This window comes from Gigantopelta aegis, chromosome 7 (genome assembly GCF_016097555.1).
Source record: "Gigantopelta aegis isolate Gae_Host chromosome 7, Gae_host_genome, whole genome shotgun sequence".
Lineage (NCBI taxonomy): Eukaryota > Metazoa > Mollusca > Gastropoda > Neomphalida > Peltospiridae > Gigantopelta > Gigantopelta aegis.
The window spans coordinates 43918028-43941762 of record NC_054705.1 but is presented as its reverse complement, the minus strand read 5'-3'; the positions used below and the strand labels follow the sequence as shown (position 1 = coordinate 43941762).

At 38.4% G+C, this 23735-nt stretch overlaps 1 protein-coding gene across 1 annotated transcript; it reads right to left on the bottom strand.

Moving 5' to 3' along the window:
• Positions 1-2810: 2810 nt before the first annotated feature.
• LOC121376874 lies at positions 2811-12438 on the bottom strand. The gene is made up of 3 exons (XM_041504660.1): positions 12364-12438; positions 9113-9283; positions 2811-2948 (listed from the first exon to the last, which is right to left on the bottom strand). The coding sequence occupies exons 1-3, from the start codon at positions 12409-12411 to the stop codon at positions 2859-2861; spliced, it is 309 nt and encodes a 102-aa protein (XP_041360594.1). The 5' UTR covers positions 12412-12438; the 3' UTR covers positions 2811-2858.
• Between the last annotated feature and the right edge of the window lie 11297 nt (positions 12439-23735).

Genomic DNA, 23735 nt, shown 5'->3' with positions numbered 1-23735 from the left:
TAAGTCTATGTGGCGCAGTGTCTTTTTGAATGCAAGTGACGTCAAACTCGATTAACGTCAGTTTGGATGTCCATCCATCAAAATATACTAGGGCTTAACGTTTGTTGTTTTCTGAACGCTGGACAACTTTCAACGTAAAACTGCTAGTGAAATGTTTGTATTTGATGACTATGAATGCATACGTCAATTATCGAGTGTCACCCTAGTACGTTTGCTCAGTGTTAAAAAACCCTAGTGCCATGACCTCGATTAATTTACATCTGGTCACAGGTCATTTGTGATCAATACCTCACAGAAGATTTTGAAATCAAGACCGGAGTGAAGCAAGGATGCATACTATCTCCCGTTCTCTTCTGGATCATGAAAGACAGTACAAGGAGAGAACAGCGGCACCAAATGGATCTCCATGGAGCTACCTGAAGTTCTAGACTTTGCCGGTTGGGAGTTGTAAATGTTCGGTTGAAAATCAAAGCTCAAAGAATTAAATTCATAACGTGACACAGAGAGTGTTCAGCAAATCTTGGACGAACCTCTACACGACAATAAGTACATACCACAAAACAGGACTAAAAGCAGACTAATAGGAGCACGGTTAATTTTAGTTAGGGACATTTGGGAATATACGGACGAAAGACTTTCGACAGCTATATGTCCTAACAACTAGCGCGATTTTTCGCAGACTTTACACAAACATAAAGGAAACTTTTCCTCCACAATGGCTACGGCATCTACAAACCTCAGACCCTGACGATGGTGAGTTAGACGCCATCTTTCTACTAGAAACCGACGAGACGCTCTCCGACGTACAGTTCGCGACCACGAAGGACTTGTATACGGTCATGCTAACGAAAATATATAAAGACGTACTGTGTAAGCCCAAATGGGGAAAAACGTTTGGTGAAAACTTAATTTGGAAATTTTTTTGGAAAACCATTCATTCTGGGTTAATTGAAAATTGGGATTTTGATATAATTTACAAAATAATTCATAACGTCATTACAGTAAGGAAACACCTTTGTGATTGGAAGATTGTGTCCTCGCCAGTGTGTCTTGAATGCAATGACGTCGACACAGTCTTACACGCCTTTGTCCACTGCCCGAAAAAAAAACAATTTATTAAGGATGTGGAATATCTTTTTCAAAAACTTTTTGGATCTAATTTGAAGTTAAATGCATTTATAATTGTATTCGGTATAACACATAAAGTTGGCAATAATGCGTCAACTTGGGAATTTTTCTTTGGAGTAAAGTAATTAAAACAAGTTGGGCCTCTCGTAAAATGCTAGAAGAAAATAAGCCATGTAATGAAATAGCACTTTTCAAATGTTATGTCAAAAATCGTCTAGACTGAAAATTCTTCTGCAGTTGAGCAGCCAAAGATAAGAGAAAAATTCCTAAAATATTGGTGTTACGAAGACATCCTTGCAACGTGCACGGATGCCTTCCAATTACAAATGTTATTATAAAATAAAGATGTTTTAAGTTAACCGGGTATAAAATTATTATTACTTTTAAATCATACACACGTATGATAATAATATATTTTCTTTTTATTCATGTTTCAAAACTGATTTTATCTGTGTGTGTGTGTATATATATATATATATATATATATATATATATATATATATATATATATATATATGTATATGTATATGTATATGTATATGTATATGTATATGCGTATGTATATGTATGTATGTATATATATATATATATATATATATATATATATATATATAAAATTTTATTTCAATGAGACCCGGTTAATTTCGTCAAATAATTCGTTTAATGTATACAGAATGTGTGACGTTGTTTTGTAAATAAATGGGGTACCCGAAGTTTTCCAGAACATGTGCCCCAGGAGTATTATGTGCATCTACTGGTCGAACAGAATCAACAGCAAGGATCTCCATGACAGGACAGGCATGCAGCCCTCCAGGTTAAACGCCGCAGACGGAAATGGATTAAACACGTCTGTAGAATACCACTGACATCCATCCCAAGAGTGGCTATACTCTGGACCCCTGGTGGCAAGAGAATGAGGGGGAGACCCAAGGAGACCTGGAGAAGATCTATCGAGCGGGATACGAAGGCTCTTGCGTGGCAAGTCTGGCTTGTATGACTGTGTTTCCCAACCATCCATGGGTTCAAATGTCATTGTTGATCGCGAGTTGTCGACCATTCAAGAACCATAACTTTGGATGAACTCTGTCTAAACCGGTCCTCTATGCAAACCGGACTATATCGACGGTACGAAGTGAGTCCGCTTTAGACAGAGTCCACTGTATATATATATATATATATATATATATATATATATATATATATATATATATATATATATATATATATTGGACTGTGCCAAAACCGGCATTTGTCTAAACCGGATTTCTGTGTAAACTTGCACAGTTTCATGGTCCCGTCCAGCGACCATTAATTTATTATGACTTAACTTTTGTCTAATCCGGCATCTGTCTATTCCGGATATCGGATGCCAAATCAAGAACAAAGAAGCCGCTTTTGGTGTGATTAACTCTGTCGACCCCGGCATCCGACTACGTGTCTGAATTACCAAATGTTTGACATCCAATAGCATATGATTAATTAATCAATGTGCTCTAGTGGTGTCGTTAAACAAAACAAACAAAACCTTTCCTCTGGACATCAATATGAATAGCGTAATATTACACTGATACAAATAGGTTTAGCGCTAACGAGGAGGCTGGTACAAACCCACCAGCTTACGCCCCTGTTATATAGATAACTCTTACACACTTACCGTACTGTTTTGTTTATAAAAGTGAAGTCTTGTTTGGTTTTTATGTCCACCAGAGATCCATTGTTGGAGCACGTTGCTAGGGCATCAGTCCACGACTTTGTGTCTTCGTAATGCACGGTGTAGCACTTGTTGCGTGTTGTGTCGCAGAACGCGGGACATGCAGGGTCTGCGATAAAACACGTAAACATTAACTACTATAATATATTAAAGGGACAAATAGGCTCATAAGAATGAATGTTTTCGAAGCGTATATTACAAAAGTTATGGTGTGCATCACATCTTTATTACAGACATTCGGGCAAAATCAAAATGCATTATGTATCTAATTAGCATATGTACTCTTAAAGAGGGTAGCTTAGCAATGTATTACTGCTAAGACATTTTTTTTATATCTGTGCAGAGGACGGCCTAAAGTTCAGCCAACAAACGTTTCGCTCACGTTCGCGAACTATTTGATTGGTTGCCGAAGTTGTAATTCGGTTTACTGTGTACCGTAAAAACCAGTCTAGCGAATGTTAGTGACAAGCGGTTGACTGCACTTGCATCTCATACTATGCAAAATACCATTCAGGCCCGTAGGAACGATATCTGGATGGGGGAGGGGCAATCTCTAGTGGAGGAGACACAACCCCCAGATTTTGTATCTTTATTTATATTTAGTAGAATAAAAAAAAAAAAAAAATCACAACAACCCCCCCCCCCCCAAAAAAAAAAAAAAAACACACACAAAAAAGCAACACAAAAAACCACAAAAACAAAAACAAAACAAAACAAAACACCCCTTACATTTTCGTACTTAAGTGTGGGAAAAACAACAGGTTGTAGCTATTAACATGGAATGTATTTTACTTCAAGGGAAGTACCGTTATCACATTCCTCTTTAACAGAAGACTGCCATCCATGATAAACTTAGATTATGTTTACTGATGCTAAACCCTTTAAATATACACGATTGTTCTACAAGTAACTTACGGAAGTTTATACTTGAGGCTCAAATAGTCAGATAAAATAGTATACATACTTAAATTGACATTTATCATTTCAATTTTATATTCACTGTTAATATTAATGCTACTTAATTAGATGTGTATTCATGTATACATTGTCATGTGTTTATGTTGTATTCCTATTTATACATACATTGTAATGTGTTTACCGGCCTCGGTGGCGTCGTGGTTAGCCATCGGTCTACAGGCTGGTAGGTACTGGGTTCGAATCCCAGTCGAGGCATGGGGATTTTAATCCAGATACTGACTCCTATTCCTGATTGAGTGCTCCGCAAGGTCAATGGGAATGTGTGGAACACTTTGCACCGATCAGTGATCCAAATCAAAACAAAGGCCATGGTTTGTATATCTGTATGTTATAAGCGCATTGTAAAAGATCCCTTGCTGCCTGTCGTAAAAGACGCCTGTGGCTACATCGGGTTTCCTCTCAAAAGGTAGGTTTTTAACCATATGTCTGAAGCGGATGGACCGTAAATAAAATAATTCTGCGACTCGTTAAATAAAACATTTTTTCTTCAGATGCAATAATATGTTGGAACACGCTGTGAACTGATTCGGCAACTAAAACGTTTCGTATTCTATTCGTGTGTACGGGTGGATCACGGGGTGGGAATTGTGTGGCTTGTGTTAAGGATTCTAAGATGCAATAATATTATCTTCTACACTCGCTTGCATGATTCGGCATCTATTGAATCTACTGAAACCTGGTAAATCATTAAAGCCCAGGAACAAATTAGGGTCGTTTTATCCATAGCCAATCATATAAACACTTTGAATTATGTTGGTTCCCAGCCATACTGACATCTGCTGTCATGTCTGCTTTGGATTTGCCTCTCCAGGGTTGGTGTGCCTTAAACATCTGATCTTAAACATGATAGTATTCAACTTGGCAAGATGATTAGAACGGTGCGGTTGCGAACAAACTTCATTCTGTCAAGCCAGTCCCAGGAGACTGGCAGTCCTCCTAGAGGATGAAATAGTCTCTTGTCGTGCTCGCATCGGTCACACATATCTATCACATTCATTTATCATGAACAAGGATCCATGTTTTAAACCGACGACACAGAAAGACATGTTTTATTTAACGATACACTCGACACATTATTTTATTTACCGTTATATAGCGTCAGACATATAGTTAAGGACCACACAAATATTGAGTGAGGAAACCCGCTGTTGCCACTTCATGGGCTACACTTTCTGATTAGCAGCAAAGGATCTTTTCTCAGGCCCGTAGGCAGCGGGGGTGGGGGTGCGGGGGGTGCGGCGGGGGGTGCGGCGGGGGGGGGGGGGGGGGGGGGGGTGCGGCGGGTGCGAACGCCCACCAACCCACCCACCCTGCGAGAATCGGAGATCCGCCGAAAAATGTATAACGTTTTGTATTTCCTGTTAGAAGTATTTTAACATTTACCCTAACAGATAGCTGTATTAAATGCTAGTTTATTCGAAACCATTATTAGAAGCTCGCCCTCTGATATTATTTGGCTCGTCTCTGTAGAAGCTCAATATTAATTATAGCATTCGGAAATGTCCGTAAATATTTTTGGCCTAACATGGTACATGTGTTACAAGAATGATAATACAAGGCCTCGTTATGGGTATATTCAATTTAGGAAGGAAGAAAGGAAGTTTATTTAACGACGCACTCATCTATTCAATTGAGAACCAGTCTATCGTGTAAGCAATTATTGTGGCGCGCTATTTTGTCGACTCACAAACTACGACTATCGTGGGATGACCTGAGCAAAGAGGAAGGAAGGAAATAGTTTATTTAACGATGCACTTGACTCATTTTATTTACGGTTATATGGCGTCAAACTTATGGTTAAGGACCACGTTGATATTGCGAGAGGAAACCCGCTGTCGCCACTTCATGGGCTACTCTTTTCGATTAGCAGCAAGGGATATTTTGTATGCACCATCCCACAGACAGGATAGTACATACCATGGCCTTTGTTACAACTGATGTGGAGCACTAGCTGGAACGAGAAATATCCAAATGAGTCCACCGACGGGGATCGATCCTAGACCGACCGCGCATCAAGCGAACGCTTTACCACTGGTAAAAAGAAACAAGATATAATATAACTGGTCAATAAAATAAATACTTTTACGAAATATCAAACCGTGTCTGGCATCTGACTGGTACTGGTACCATAAATATGTTTAACATGTCATACATTTCCTTCCGTGTCAAATAGTTATTGGTGGAACTTCGATTGCAATACCATTGTCGAACTAACAATCAAGGGGGAGCAACAGACTTAAATAGTATTCACGAAAGCGATTCCGATGCGGTCAGTACACAAAACAGAAAACGAAAGCTATGCCCAATACCAAAATTTAAATACATTGATGGGTTGTTTTTTCCCACGCACGCGTTTAGTGATTCAATTGTTATTTTCACAAACTATGAATCCTTGTCTGTTAATGATAACATTATACTCATCATACAGCCCCACACAGGCGTACGGGCTCCAATTTTCCAGGAGGCTGAATTTTGCCCGAATTTAAAGGGTTTTTAAAAAAATGCCCGAATCTCGATAGCGTTTATTCACATTTGCATTAAGCACTACCAAAGAGCTATAATAGGTTACAAATGAACCAAAAAAAGTAAAGTTTGTTTTATTTAACGACGCCACTAGAGCACATTGATTTTTAATCTTATCATCGGCTATTGGACGTCAAACATATGATCATTCTGACACTGTTTTTAGAGGAAACCCGCTGTCGCCACATAGGCTACTCTTCTTTACGACAGGCAGCAAGGGATCTTTTATTTGCGCTTCCCACAGGCAGGATAGCACAAACCATGGCCTTTGTTGAACCAGTTATGGATCACTGGTCGGTGCAAGTGGTTTACACCTACCCATTGAGCCTTGCGGAGCACTCACTCAGGGTTTGGAGTCGGTATCTGGATTAAAAATCCCATGCCTCGACTGGGATCCGAACCCAGTACCTACCAGCCCGTAGACCGATGGCCTGCCACGACGCCACCGAGGCCGGTACAAATGAACCACTACGCATTTTACATGGATTACAATTAACGAGTATTAAAGTACAAAATAGAAATGCATTGTTTCACAGTGACACTAGTTCTTTTCACTTATATTGTGGTTTTAGAAAAAAAATATGCCTCTCGCCCCTTGCTTCTGCCAAGTCTGTCAATGATCGTATCCATATTTTGAGCGATGGTTATATTGGAGTACGATCGCTCTAGGTTATGAGTGCGACACTGCTCAGTCGTACCTGGTCCATAGTCGAGCACAGGTAGGTGTACGAGATGTACCCATTATGTAACAATACGCATGTTCCATATATTTACGTTTCTTCTACCCATAGGCCTACACATATGCAATATACTCAATTAAGTACATTACTCATCAATGTTAACGGGTTTACAGTAGGCTAATGTAACAAGACAACGTGTCACACAGTTAATGTAGTTCAAGCTTACTGCTGCTCTGTACGCGCTACGACCTGAAAATACCTAAAATAAAACCTTAAAAACCCATCACAAATAGTTCCAGAATGCACCTCTGAGCATATACATTTAAACATTTTCCGTAGAAGCATGCCAAACGGGGATATGTATATGCACCATCCCACAGACATGTTAGTACATACCACGGCCTTTGATATACCAGTCGTGGTGCACTGGCTGGAACGAGAAATAGCCCAATGGGCCCACCAACGGGGATAGATCCCACACCAACAGCGCATCGAGATAACGCTGTACCAATGGGCTACGTCCCGCCCGTAAATCGACGAGGAAATATATTTGGAAGACAAAATGTGATGGAATTTATTTAGCAAATCTTACGACATGCTGGTTTTTATTTAAAATTTTAATCTATATATATATATATATATATATATATATATATATATATATATATATATATATATATATATATATGTATATATGTGTGTGTGTGTGTATGTATGTGTGTGTGTGTGTGTGTGTGTGTGTCTGTGTGTGTGTGTGTGTGTGTGTCTGTGTGTGTGTGTGTGTGTGTATGTATGTGTGTGTGTGTCTGTGTCTGTGTGTGTGTGTGTGTCTGTGTGTGTGTGTGTGTGTGTGTGTGTGTGTGTATATATACATGTTAATATGCATGTATGTAAATGTTAATATGCTTGTGATATTTATACTTTGCACAGTCACGTATTATGTGTTTCCATTTAATATTGATGTTTTGATCATCAATTCATTCATATTTTTTGACACCAAATAACCGATGTATTTTTGTTCTGGGGATGTTGTGAAATATCCGTTCGTTCGTTCGTTCATTGATTCATTTATTAATTAATTCATTCATTCTTCCATTCATTCATTTATTCATTCATTCATTAACATGATGTATGAAAGCCGGATAAGAACACATATATTTTATCACTTGAAATACGGACTATGTCATAAATGAACACGGGATTTTCAATTATTTAAAGTCCTCAAAAAGACCAACCCACTTCGCAAACAGACAAACAATATTTCACGTTATATTCGAAATTAGCAAATAACTGCCCTCTTTGAGATTTTATTCGGTGCCCTTTAACCCAAATTAATAATATTAATATGCAAATTCTATATGTCTGCGTGCGAGATTATTCATTCTATGTCTGTCTGTATTTATGTTAAAGTCTGTTTTATTTAACGGCACCAATAGACCACGTTGAATTATTAATCATTGGCTATTGGATGTCAAACATATGCTAAATTTGACACATGATTTTAGACAGGAAACCCGCTACATTTTTCCATTAGTAGCAAGGGATCTTTCCTATGCACCATCCCACAGATAGGATAGCACATACCACGGGCTTTTATATATCAGTCGTGGCGTACTGGATGGAGAGGGATTTAGCTCAGTCCGTTAAGTGCTCGCCTGAAGGGCTTGCGTTGCACGATCGAACCACCTCGGTGGATTCATTCAGCCGAGTGAGGTTTATTTCTCGGCCAACCAGTGCACCACGACTGGTCAAAGGCCGTGGTATGTGCTTTCCTGTCTATAGGAATTGCATATAAAATATACCTTACTACTAATGATAAACATGTAGCGGGTTTCCTCTCTAAGACCTTTTGTCCGAGTTACCAAATGTTTGACACCCAATAGTCGATGATTCATTAATCAATTTGCTCTAGTGGTGTCGTTAAACAAAACAAACTTTGATGCATTGGCTAGAACGTGAAATAACCTATTGAACCCACCGACGGCGATCGATCCCAGACCGCCCGCGCATCAAGCGAGCGCTTTACCACTAGGCTACGTCCCACCACGTTTGTGTTTGTGTATGCAGGAAGTATGATGGCGGTCAAACTAACCCGGTTCACATGTGAAGTTGGACCACGTTCCGTCTGGGAGACAGGTTCTGTTACCCACTGGGTGGAAGTTGACGTCACACGTGTACGACAGACGACTTCCGACTTTGGTCGTCTCGTGGCTTGTCGTGAAGTTAGCCGTGGCGTTTGTAACAGCTGGAGGAGACGGACAATCTAAAAAAAAAAAAAAAAAAAAAAAAAAAGAGGATTACAAATAAATAAATAAACAAATAAATAAAACGAAAACAAAAACAAAAACGAAATGAAAAAAAAAAAAAAAAAAAAAAAAAAAAAAAAAAAAAAAAATATAAGATAACTAAAAACAGAAGTAAATGAATGCATGAATAAATAGATACATATGTAAGTAAAGTAAGTACCCCCACTTTTTTCGCCAGTTTTTATTTCGGGACTTTAAAATCTATTATAATGCTAATACAGAAACCTATTCAGACAATGAAATTGTATAGCAATGTTCTTTTTAAATATTAAATATGTACATGCATATTTAGTTATTAAAAATGCATGGAAAAAAACTATCAAAGTCACATTTTGTCAGTGTTTTCAGCACATAAACAACACTGCATACTTTACTGATGTAGTATGTTATTGATGTTATATATCATATTTTAAGGTTTTTGTTGATTTGTTTTTTGTTAAATATAGGGTGGGGTTTTTTGTTTTGTTTTGCGGACGTAGATAACCGTTTTCTTACAGTGAATATGCTTTTGAACGATGAAGGCTAGCAGAACGAATTGTTTTACTAACAGAACTTTCATGTCATTTTAACTTATTTTTTGTGCTTATATCCAATCAAGGTTAAAGCACGCCGTCCTGAGCACACACACACCTCAGCTATCTGGGCTGTCTTCCCAGGACAGTGGCTTAATTGTTAGTGGTTAGTGAGAGAGAAGAGGGTGTAGTGGTCTTACACCTACCCATTGAGTCGTTAACGCTCGCTCTTGGTGGGAGCCGGTACCGGGCTGCGAACCCTGTACCTACCAGCCTTATGTCCGATGGCTTAACCACGATACCAAAATAAACGAAACACAAAACAACGAGCAGTGAGTTACACTAACAAACGCATTATGCAACCATGTATAATTAATATGGTTTGTCCGTATGTGTGTGTTGTTCTGTGATGAACATGACTAATGCTTTAACGTCATGGTCTAAAGGACCGACGTCATCGCTTTGTCGTGTACTTCTAAGCTAGTCACTTATTGATAACCAGACGACAGAGTTCACGCACAGCTTGTCGTGAAGAAAGCTGGGTTGTTATTTTTGTTTGTCGACGATAAAACTTTAACTTCTCCAATCTTACCTTTCACGTTACACAACGATAACTAGACACAGACCCACAATGCGTGCTGTAATTGTATATATCGGAAATGTGCCCGGTTGCCATGTAACATACAAACAATGTATCGCGTTTTCACCACCTGTTCCCACAATATATTGGTTACCATCGAGATACCTGAGAAATCTGCACTTAGCTCGAGTACTCTGATTGTAAGAGAGCTAGAGGGATATTTGGACATAAATACGCTCTCGTTACAGTCAGAGACCAAGCTAGGTAATTTTTTGGCAATCGCCGACCACCACACAGTAGTCAAAGATTTCCGCTCTAATACTACAACAATCCTATGTTTGACATTAATACATTTACATCGACCATTTTCGAGTTCCTTGATTAAAAAAAAAATCAGATATTAATCACTAATACACACACTACAGAAAGAAACCCGACAGCACCCACATTCAGCTAAGCTTCGGCAAACTCCGAACAGTAGAATTCTAAGTTCGCCGACCTATATCGTGACGTTGCGTCACATGATCGCCCACTCAGCCAATCCATCTTCCAGGGGCCGTCTCATACAATAATACGACAAGTGCCCGACAATCACCAAAAAAAGTTTGTTTTGAGTAACGACACCACTAGAGCACATTGATTCATTAACCATCGGCTATTGGATGTCAAATATTTGGTAATTTTATCATAGTGTTAGAGAGGAAACCCGCTACATTTTATCATTACTAACATACCCAGAATGCATCGCTTACTAACATACCCAGAATACACTCTACATAGCCTTCCGTGCCTCAAACACACACAGGTTTGTAGCCGTGGGCAATTTAAGTGTCGTATAAATTTTGTTTTGTTTAACGACACCACTAGAGAAAATCGATTTATTAATCTTTGACTATTGGATGTCAAATATTTGGTAATTTTGACAAATAGCCTTAGAGAGGAAACCCGCTAACATTGTCCATCAGTAGCAAGGAATCTTTTATAAGCTCCATTCCACAGACAGGACACCACATACCACGGTATTTGAATATGCCAGACGTGGTGCACTGGATGGAATGACAGATAGAAAAATGTACCCACCGACGGGGATCGATCCTAGACCGACCGCGCATCAGACAAGTTCTTTACCACCGGGCTACGTGATGTAGCACAACCAGCATCATTATTCAAACGACCCCCCCCCCCCCCCCCCCCCCGCCCTGTGGCCCGCATCGATTACTAACACACACAGAATACAATCAGTCAGCTCATATACGATGCCCATCCCCATCCCCTTGGCCCACATGAGCTATTTATCGTTCCAGCCAGTGCTCTACAACTGGTGTAGCAAAGGCTGTGGTATGTACTATCCTGCCTGTGGGATGGTGCATATAAAAGATCCCTTGCTTCTAATCGAAAAGACAGCGGATTTCATCTCTCAATACAAGTGTGGCCCTTAAAGGGGCATTCCTGAGTTTGCTGCAATTTTAAAGATGTTATGGACTAACAGAGACTTTTTGACGACTGTAATTACACATCAAATATATATTGTTGCATAAAATATTAGTGACTGTATATTAAACGTGTTTCTGATCGTTCTAATATTTGTACTAGGTTAAATTTCATTTATCTCTTAAAATATATTTTTTCGTACGTACGAAATTATTTGAAGACGAAATCCAGTTTGGGCTTCTTACAAATATTAAGACGATCAGAAACAGATTGAATATATATAGACACTGATATTCTAAACAAGAAAATATATTTAATATGTGAGATTAATCGTAGAAATATTTTATTAGTCGGAAACTTCTTACAATGCAGCAAACTCAGGAATGTCCCTTTAACAATATGTTCGACGCCACATAACCGTAAATAAAATGTGTTAAATGCGGCGTCGTTAAATAAAACATATTCGTCCTTCCCCAACCCCTGTAAAACGCCTGTAACCGCCACTGTACTTAACATGTAGTGACACATTTCTTTGTGTATCGACTGGTCGGTTCACAGACATCGTTGATGGAACAAGAGTGGTCTGCACATGGGCCAGCTATTCTCTGTGAAAAAAAAAAAAATAATAATAATAATGACAAGTCAAATCAGTAAATAATTTATATCGTGTGACAGAAAATAGAAAACGTTACACTTTTTAAATGAAAATAACGGGAAATGCATTCAACGTAGAACAATAAAAATTTGTAAGATCGATTTTTTCGAAGTTGAAGAAATGAACAATCAAATTAAATTATCCAACATTTACAAACAATGTACTTATTTGTTGATCGTGAATATCCTTTATTGTGCGAGTTGCTGACGGTCCTGAATGACGTCACTGTCCTATCTCAGAAAACCGGTTTAATGTGGTTTGTTTCAGAACAACCACCATCCCACCCCAAAAAAACGATAACAACAAATAAACAACAACAAACAAACAAACAAAAAACAATATGGATGTAACTTGATTGACACACAGTATGCTTCCATTATGGTATGGTCTGTAAATACCCATTGTCAAATAATTCCTCTTAATAATAACAGAAGGCCAGTCGTCTATATTGCTGGCATCAGTGGTGAATTCTTACCATTGTAGTGTGATACTTACAGAAGGCCAGTCGTCTATATTGCTGGTATCAGTGGTGAATTCTTACCATTGTAGTGTGATACTTACAGAAGGCCAGTCGTCTATATTGCTGGTATCAGTGGTGAATTCTTACCATTGTAGTGTGATACTTACAGAAGGCCAGTCGTCTATATTGCTGGTATCAGTGGTGAATTCTTACCATTGTAGTGTGATACTTACAGAAGGCCAGTCGTCTATATTGCTGGTATCAGTGGTGAATTCTTACCATTGTAGTGTGATACTTACAGAAGGCCAGTCGTCTATATTGCTGGTATCAGTGGTGAATTCTTACCATTGTAGTGTGATACTTACAGAAGGCCAGTCGTCTATATTGCTGGTATCAGTGGTGAATTCTTACCATTGTAGTGTGATACTTACAGAAGGCCAGTCGTCTATATTGCTGGTATCAGTGGTGAATTCTTACCATTGTAGTGTGATACTTACAGAAGGCCAGTCGTCTATATTGCTGGTATCAGTGGTGAATTCTTACCATTGTAGTGTGATACTTACAGAAGGCCAGTCGTCTATATTGCTGGTATCAGTGGTGAATTCTTACCATTGTAGTGTGATACTTACAGAAGGCCAGTCGTCTATATTGCTGGTATCAGTGGTGAATTCTTACCATTGTAGTGTTATACTTACAGAAGGCCAGTCGTCTATATTGCTGGTATCAGTGGTGAATTCTTACCATTGTAGTGTGATACTTACAGAAGGCCAGTCGTCTATATTGCTGGTATCAGTGGTGAATTCTTACCATTGTAGTGTGATACTTACAGAAGGCCAGTCGTCTATATTGCTGGTATCAGTGGTGAATTCTTACCATTGTAGTGTGATACTTACAGAAGGCCAGTCGTCTATATTGCTGGTATCAGTGGTGAATTCTTACCATTGTAGTGTGATACTTACAGAAGGCCAGTCGTCTATATTGCTGGTATCAGTGGTGAATTCTTACCATTGTAGTGTGATACTTACAGAAGGCCAGTCGTCTATATTGCTGGTATCAGTGGTGAATTCTTACCATTGTAGTGTGATACTTACAGAAGGCCAGTCGTCTATATTGCTGGTATCAGTGGTGAATTCTTACCATTGTAGTGTGATACTTACAGAAGGCCAGTCGTCTATATTGCTGGTATCAGTGGTGAATTCTTACCATTGTAGTGTGATACTTACAGAAGGCCAGTCGTCTATATTGCTGGTATCAGTGGTGAATTCTTACCATTGTAGTGTGATACTTACAGAAGGCCAGTCGTCTATATTGCTGGTATCAGTGGTGAATTCTTACCATTGTAGTGTGATACTTACAGAAGGCCAGTCGTCTATATTGCTGGTATCAGTGGTGAATTCTTACCATTGTAGTGTGATACTTACAGAAGGCCAGTCGTCTATATTGCTGGTATCAGTGGTGAATTCTTACCATTGTAGTGTGATACTTACAGAAGGCCAGTCGTCTATATTGCTGGTATCAGTGGTGAATTCTTACCATTGTAGTGTGATACTTACAGAAGGCCAGTCGTCTATATTGCTGGTATCAGTGGTGAATTCTTACCATTGTAGTGTGATACTTACAGAAGGCCAGTCGTCTATATTGCTGGTATCAGTGGTGAATTCTTACCATTGTAGTGTGATACTTACAGAAGGCCAGTCGTCTATATTGCTGGTATCAGTGGTGAATTCTTACCATTGTAGTGTGATACTTACAGAAGGCCAGTCGTCTATATTGCTGGTATCAGTGGTGAATTCTTACCATTGTAGTGTGATACTTACAGAAGGCCAGTCGTCTATATTGCTGGTATCAGTGGTGAATTCTTACCATTGTAGTGTGATACTTACAGAAGGCCAGTCGTCTATATTGCTGGTATCAGTGGTGAATTCTTACCATTGTAGTGTGATACTTACAGAAGGCCAGTCGTCTATATTGCTGGTATCAGTGGTGAATTCTTACCATTGTAGTGTGATACTTACAGAAGGCCAGTCGTCTATATTGCTGGTATCAGTGGTGAATTCTTACCATTGTAGTGTGATACTTACAGAAGGCCAGTCGTCTATATTGCTGGTATCAGTGGTGAATTCTTACCATTGTAGTGTGATACTTACAGAAGGCCAGTCGTCTATATTGCTGGTATCAGTGGTGAATTCTTACCATTGTAGTGTGATACTTACAGAAGGCCAGTCGTCTATATTGCTGGTATCAGTGGTGAATTCTTACCATTGTAGTGTGATACTTACAGAAGGCCAGTCGTCTATATTGCTGGTATCAGTGGTGAATTCTTACCATTGTAGTGTGATACTTACAGAAGGCCAGTCGTCTATATTGCTGGTATCAGTGGTGAATTCTTACCATTGTAGTGTGATACTTACAGAAGGCCAGTCGTCTATATTGCTGGTATCAGTGGTGAATTCTTACCATTGTAGTGTGATACTTACAGAAGGCCAGTCGTCTATATTGCTGGTATCAGTGGTGAATTCTTACCATTGTAGTGTGATACTTACAGAAGGCCAGTCGTCTATATTGCTGGTATCAGTGGTGAATTCTTACCATTGTAGTGTGATACTTACAGAAGGCCAGTCGTCTATATTGCTGGTATCAGTGGTGAATTCTTACCATTGTAGTGTGATACTTACAGAAGGCCAGTCGTCTATATTGCTGGTATCAGTGGTGAATTCTTACCATTGTAGTGTGATACTTACAGAAGGCCAGTCGTCTATATTGCTGGTATCAGTGGTGAATTCTTACCATTGTAGTGTGATACTTACAGAAGGCCAGTCGTCTATATTGCTGGTATCAGTGGTGAATTCTTACCATTGTAGTGTGATACTTACAGAAGGCCAGTCGTCTATATTGCTGGTATCAGTGGTGAATTCTTACCATTGTAGTGTGATACTTACAGAAGGCCAGTCGTCTATATTGCTGGTATCAGTGGTGAATTCTTACCATTGTAGTGTGATACTTACAGAAGGCCAGTCGTCTATATTGCTGGTATCAGTGGTGAATTCTTACCATTGTAGTGTGATACTTACAGAAGGCCAGTCGTCTATATTGCTGGTATCAGTGGTGAATTCTTACCATTGTAGTGTGATACTTACAGAAGGCCAGTCGTCTATATTGCTGGTATCAGTGGTGAATTCTTACCATTGTAGTGTGATACTTACAGAAGGCCAGTCGTCTATATTGCTGGTATCAGTGGTGAATTCTTACCATTGTAGTGTGATACTTACAGAAGGCCAGTCGTCTATATTGCTGGTATCAGTGGTGAATTCTTACCATTGTAGTGTGATACTTACAGAAGGCCAGTCGTCTATATTGCTGGTATCAGTGGTGAATTCTTACCATTGTAGTGTGATACTTACAGAAGGCCAGTCGTCTATATTGCTGGTATCAGTGGTGAATTCTTACCATTGTAGTGTGATACTTACAGAAGGCCAGTCGTCTATATTGCTGGTATCAGTGGTGAATTCTTACCATTGTAGTGTGATACTTACAGAAGGCCAGTCGTCTATATTGCTGGTATCAGTGGTGAATTCTTACCATTGTAGTGTGATACTTACAGAAGGCCAGTCGTCTATATTGCTGGTATCAGTGGTGAATTCTTACCATTGTAGTGTGATACTTACAGAAGGCCAGTCGTCTATATTGCTGGTATCAGTGGTGAATTCTTACCATTGTAGTGTGATACTTACAGAAGGCCAGTCGTCTATATTGCTGGTATCAGTGGTGAATTCTTACCATTGTAGTGTGATACTTACAGAAGGCCAGTCGTCTATATTGCTGGTATCAGTGGTGAATTCTTACCATTGTAGTGTGATACTTACAGAAGGCCAGTCGTCTATATTGCTAGTATCAGTGGTGAATTGTTACCATTGTAGTGTGATACTTACAGAAGGCCAGTCGTCTATATTGCTGGTATCAGTGGTGAATTCTTACCATTGTAGTGTGATACTTACAGAAGGCCAGTCGTCTATATTGCTGGTATCAGTGGTGAATTCTTACCATTGTAGTGTGATACTTACAGAAGGCCAGTCGTCTATATTGCTGGTATCAGTGGTGAATTCTTACCATTGTAGTGTGATACTTACAGAAGGCCAGTCGTCTATATTGCTGGTATCAGTGGTGAATTCTTAGTCGTCATTGCTTGTATCAGTGGTGAATTCTTACTTACAGAAGGCCAGTCGTCTATATTGCTGGTATCAGTGGTGAATTCTTACCATTGTAGTGTGATACTTACAGAAGGCCAGTCGTCTATATTGCTGGTATCAGTGGTGAATTCTTACCATTGTAGTGTGATACTTACAGAAGGCCAGTCGTCTATATTGCTGGTATCAGTGGTGAATTCTTATCATTGTAGTGTGATCTATACTTCTTACCATTGTAGTGTGATACTTACAGAAGGCCAGTCAGAAGGCCAGTCGTCTATATTGCTGGTATCAGTGGTGGTGATACTTACAGAAGGCCAGTCGTCTATTGCTGGTATCAGTGGTGAATTCTTACCATTGTAGTGTGATACTTACAGAAGGCCAGTCGTCTATATTGCTGGTATCAGTGGTGAATTCTTACCATTGTAGTGTGATACTTACAGAAGGCCAGTCGTCTATATTGCTGGTATCAGTGGTGAATTCTTACCATTGTAGTGTGATACTTACAGAAGGCCAGTCGTCTATATTGCTGGTATCAGTGGTGAATTCTTACCATTGTAGTGTGATACTTACAGAAGGCCAGTCGTCTATATTGCTGGTATCAGTGGTGAATTCTTACCATTGTAGTGTGATACTTACAGAAGGCCAGTCGTATATATTGCTGGTATCAGTGGTGAATTCTTACTATTGTAGTGTGATACTTACAGAAGGCCAGTCGTCTATATTTGGTATCGGTCCCAGTCTTTAAGACAACATTGCTTCCGAGTTGTCCGATTGTAATTTCATAAAGTTTACAATTTCCACTGGAATGCTGAAAGCTGAATGATCTGCACTTTTTACGGAGCTTACATTGGGCCGCACATTCCACGAATCCAATATCTTCTACAAAATCTATTCCTGTGTTATTTAGCTGTGTATTCCTTTGAAGAAATGGGAAATTGTCCAGATTTGTACATGTACGTGCAGATTCACTGACTTGCGTCAATGCGGTCATCAAGAAAACCAGCATTACATCAACAATAATGTTTTGCGGTCTTGCCATTTTCATCTTGCAGCTGTCTGTTCCGTTACTCAATTTAAATACAGTTGCATTGGGTGGAACACGGAAGTGTCGAATGATTGGGAATTTTTTCGTTCCAGAAAATATTGCAGTGCACCAGTGTGTGGAGTCAAAGACCGTGACTTACAGAACATACCATACATACAGAACAGGGTCTATATTTACATACAAACGCATGCTTTTGTCATTAAAGTTGATTTGTGTTTGAAACAGAACACACACACACACATACCACACACTTTAAACACTTCAGCCACACATTACACAACACAGATGACATTATAGATATCTTATCATTGTAGATAAAAGGCCATATTATACCAGAATGGCGGTCTCTACTGGTATATATGTATACCGTGCTAATAGTTGCAAATTATGGCCGCGTCCAAATGATATCAACAACTGAATTATTAATCAGCAGAATCGATGACAATACGGTACATCCACAGATGACACAAGCCGAAGTGTTCCATTTTCCAGAATTATACAATTTATTATATTAAAGTTATGAGATAAATGAAAATAAAGTTATATTGTCATAGGTAAGTTTCCAGCAGAGAATATAAATATCAGATGACCCTTTCAGCTCCAGTTAAATAGTTATGAGTAAATGAAAATAAAGTTAATGGTCATAGGTAAGTTTCCAGCAGATTAAAGGCATATTGTCACAGACCACTGACCTATTTAATGGTCTACCTGAACAAAAATAATTCGATTTGTCCCTAAATGTACTTTATACAACCATCTTCATAACCACCATACTCCATTTATTAATGATATTTTGTAAACATATTTGAATTATGGCAATGATCCATAATTCAAAAACTAAAATTGCCGAAAGGGTTGGCATGGATTTCACTCCATCATGGTTCAATTAGGTGATGCGATAGCTAGATTTGGTTTCCGACAATTAATGTAACTTTTATTTAGTATCCATTTTTAGAGAAATAAGGCCCTTAAATCCGTGACAGTATGCTTTTAAACCAGTGCAGACTGCATCTCCAATAAATGTCAACTTAATTAACTGCAGCTTGCAGTTGCTTATAAATATTACTTCGACAAACTAAGTTAAGTAAATAGAGATGGTAAATTAATACAATTTAATTTGAAAATAAAAGTTAAAATTATTCCTGTGTCAATTTAAATGTATGTAATGCAATAAAATTAGAAAGTTGGACAAGGTGACATGATTTTAATGTTTGCTTGTCAGACCGCTAACGAGCGATAGAAAAACTGGGACTGGGAATTTTATTAACGTGCCCATATCCAAAGAAGGTTCAGGCACGCCCACCCCGGACTTAGCCTCTGACTTCGCCAGTGACCAATTTCGGGACAGGAGGGGGAGGGTAGATAGAAAAACAGTTGAAGTCCATTGAGGTCAGCCTTTTATCCTTTTTCGCAAGTCCCACATGACGTCATAACAGCCAATCAGAAATTACGTCATGCTAGGAAGAGATCTACCTTTACAAAACAAATATCATTTCATTTAATAATTATGTTGTGCACACAATTGCGCTATGAATACAGTAATTGGTTTTCGGTCCAGCTTCCGTTTGCAACTGACATGAGAAACTTCAACTTTTATAAATATGTCAGTTTAGCCCATAGCAAAAACATTACCAAATTAAAATAATTAATACTGGAAATGTCTAAAGTGGATAGACATAAACTAGCATTTTCTTAATTGTTTTTTTAATCTAAAATTAGCGTAAAACAATTTCACAGAAAAAGCCTTTAGATTATTCATAAAAACTATAGTATGTACTAAGCACAAAAACAAGCTATGGTGCATTGCAAATACAATGGGAATTCAAGCTAATAACAGAAACAAATTCTAATGTGCATAATCATGAGACTATCATTACACAACTGCGTTTTTGGTCTAATTTCAATACAAAATAGTTTTTTATGAAAAGGGTTTGGGGATATAACAACGACATTTACCTGGCACAAAAACAAGATATGCTGCTTTGCAAATACATGGGGAAATCAAACTAATAATAAACACAAATTCTGATGTGCATAAACATGAGAGTATCATTACACAATTGCATTTTTGGTCTAAGTTCAATATAAAATAGTTCTAATGAAGAAGCCTTTGAGGTAATTATAAAAAACAGCATTTTAATACTGTTGTTTACAAAAATTGTGTACCAGTATGTCTGACCTTAGCAACCAGTATGTGTAAACAGGTTCTCAGCGTACATGGATATAGTTCCTAAAAACACTAATATTACAGTAATCAGTTTTACAGTTATTATATCACTTAATTAATAAAATGATTTACCATAATGTACAAACAATATTAGGATACGTTTAACAAAGAAAATATCTAATCGATCGTACAAGTTTTGGAGGAAAGTAAACTTTACTTAAGGTCAAGGTCAATTCCGGCATCCACGGTAAAACAGTCCATCAAACGGAAATTTATCGGAGGTTTATTTATGACTCCATGGGATGCTTTCAGTGTGTAAGTATACACACTTTGCAATTAAGGAAATATTTACATCAATAATATTAATGCCAACGTTGTGTCATAGCTTTTATACGCTCAGGTATCTGGGAATTATATAAAGTCGAAACCACAAGGCCAACGCACGGACTTCAAACATTAAATTAACACATTTAGCGATCGTAATATACTAATATTCCATATATTAATTACGGCAACTATTTTACAAACATAGTTTAATACACTATAAACGTATTATTATGAAATACAAGGAAATGTAGCTCGCACTGTGCATACAAACGATCACTAATAAGAATAGATACGCAATTTCGATTTTGTCTATAGTGCTCGACACAACAAGCGGCACTACTAAGAATTTCATAAAAGAATAACTATAATAGTTCCAGACAGTACATTACTCACAGTCCTGGTCAAAGCACGTTTTGTTCTTGGACAGCCATGACCCCCCCCCCCCCCCCCCCTCCTTAATTTGGACACTCCGGGTCAAATATAAACCAATTCATGGATGTCACATACAGCTGAATTTAACATTATATATATACAATCAATTCAGTAAATATGACCTAAACTGTTCACAAGGTATTGGTAGTTCACAAATTCCCTTCACGATCTTCTCTTTCTTTGTAGTCATAAGATAGCGGGCTCATTTAAGAGTCTGTCTGAAGGGCAAGTACGACTTCAATAATCATAGACCATTGGTATGTGCTGTCGTCTATGCATAAAGAGATGTTCCTTCCTGCTTTATCGACAGAAAAATGCAGCGGGTTTCCTCTGATGACTACGTGTCAGAATTACGAAATGTTTGACATCCAATAGTCTTTCATTAATTAATCAATGTGCTCTAGCGGTGTCGTTAAACAAAACAAACTTCAACCATAACTTTTTACAAATTTGTGTGCGCGGACTTCTACCTTGACGGAAATAGTTCAAAATATGATTTTCTACACTTTCTTCAAATGTTTGTATGCGTAATGTTAACTTACACAAGAGCTCTTTTATATCACTGGACTCTTTTTGAGAAGGGTCTGTCTTGAGTTTACAGCCTTTGTAAGACGTTTCTGAAGAACAGAGGCCTTATGGAGACTCCAATAATTGCACACTAAATACATGTTCTTGTTTCAAACACCAGTGTCTCTGTTATTAATGTGTTTGCAGCCATTGTAAGATGTTTCTGAAGAACAGGGACCTTATGGAGACTTCAATAATTACACACTAAATATCTGTTCTTGTTTCAAACACCAGTGTCTCTGTTATTAATGAGTTTACAGCCATTGTAAGATGTTTCTGAAGAACAGGGACCTTATGGAGACTTCAATAATTGCACACTAAATATATGTTGTTGTTTCGAACATCAGTGTCTCTGTTACTAATGTGTTTGCAGCCGTGCCCCGTATGCGGCAATCACTGTTGACGTTCGTCGTGGTATATATACTAAACGAGTTACCAGTTATTATCAAATTTATGTCCCGAGTGAAATAATTTTCGCTTATCACGAGGTTACATTTTCAGTGCAATCAAAGTATGTGGTATTTTTTCAGATCACATACTTTAAAAATTTGATAACTTTGCAAATTAGATGTAAATCAATCGAGGTCACAACACTAGGTGTATTGACCTTTAAGGAAATGTACTTGGGTTAGACTCCATAGTTGACGTATTCATTCACAGTCATCAAATAAAAATATTTCAATAGCAATTTTTCACTGAAAGCTGTCCATTATGCACTAGTTTATTTTCATGTAAGGACATCCACAATGACGTCATTCGAGTTTGACGTCATGTCCATTAAAAATACACTGCGTCACATATTCTTACGTCGTTTAAATATCTAGTAATGGCAGACTGGAATTGAAGTTGAGTGTACAGTTTACAAAAACACGTTGTATTAAGCTTGAGCTTATATGATGGAGAGAGTATTACCCACGTGAGTTTCGGTATCGTCAGTATCATATATTAGGAATGCAAATAATGCATTATGCTCCAGAGGCTCGCACAAAACAATTTGTATTCCTAACATATGATACTGACAATACCGCAACACACTCTGATCATAACTTTCTATTTATGTGCGTGTGTGTGTACGTGTGTGTGTGTGTATGTACGTGTGTGTGTGTGTACGTGTGTGTTTGTGTGTACATATTGTCAACTAATTTAGTCTTTGACAAAGAACACAAAGCATGACAAAGAAAGAAAGAAATAAGAAACAAAAAATAAAACCTATACGGGGGCAAGAACCCCCCCCCCAAAACCCCCCCCAAAACCCAAAAAAAACAAAACAAACAAAAACCCAAAGAAAAAAAAGGAAACAAAAAAAAAAAAAAAAAAAAAAAAAAAACAAACAACAAACAAAAAAAAACAAAAAAAACAACAACAACAACAACAACAAAACAAAACAAAACAACAAACAAACAAACAAACAAAAACACAAAAATACACCCAAAACACCCAGTTGTGGGTAACCGAAAAGGGGACAAGTTCTTCAAAATGTGGCTACTTTGTGGAGAGTTGTTTTTCACAAATGTAACCCCATGCGTCTGTACAGGCGTCGTCTTCCCACGACGCGTCGGTGATGCGTAGCGCCACACAATGGTGGTTAGCGTTACCTGGCTGCCCAAAGCCCCATTTGGTGAAAGAAGCCTCGTTTCCGTTTTCCCAGACATACCTGTCCTGATTCTGTTCGTCTGTCAAGCCAATCCAAAAATGGCCTGAACCTGAAGAACATCGAAAGAAAAATCAAGCACATTAATTTAAGGTACGTTGAACCAAGCCCGTAAGTAGGATTTATAATGGGGGTTGGGGTCCGAATTCCTCGTGATACACACAACCTTAAAAAAAAAAAAAAATAAATAAAAAAAATACACACAACTTTTACTTAACGTTATCTACATTTGATAGAGAAAATGTGGAGCTTTGATAATTATTGGGGTTGGTACGCAGGTACGCACCGATCGGACCCTTCCCTTCCCCCGCCCACGCGTCTTATAAACTAGGGGTGTGTGGTGGGTAGAACAAACTAACTAGCTAACTATCTCACTAACTAAATGAGTAAATAGG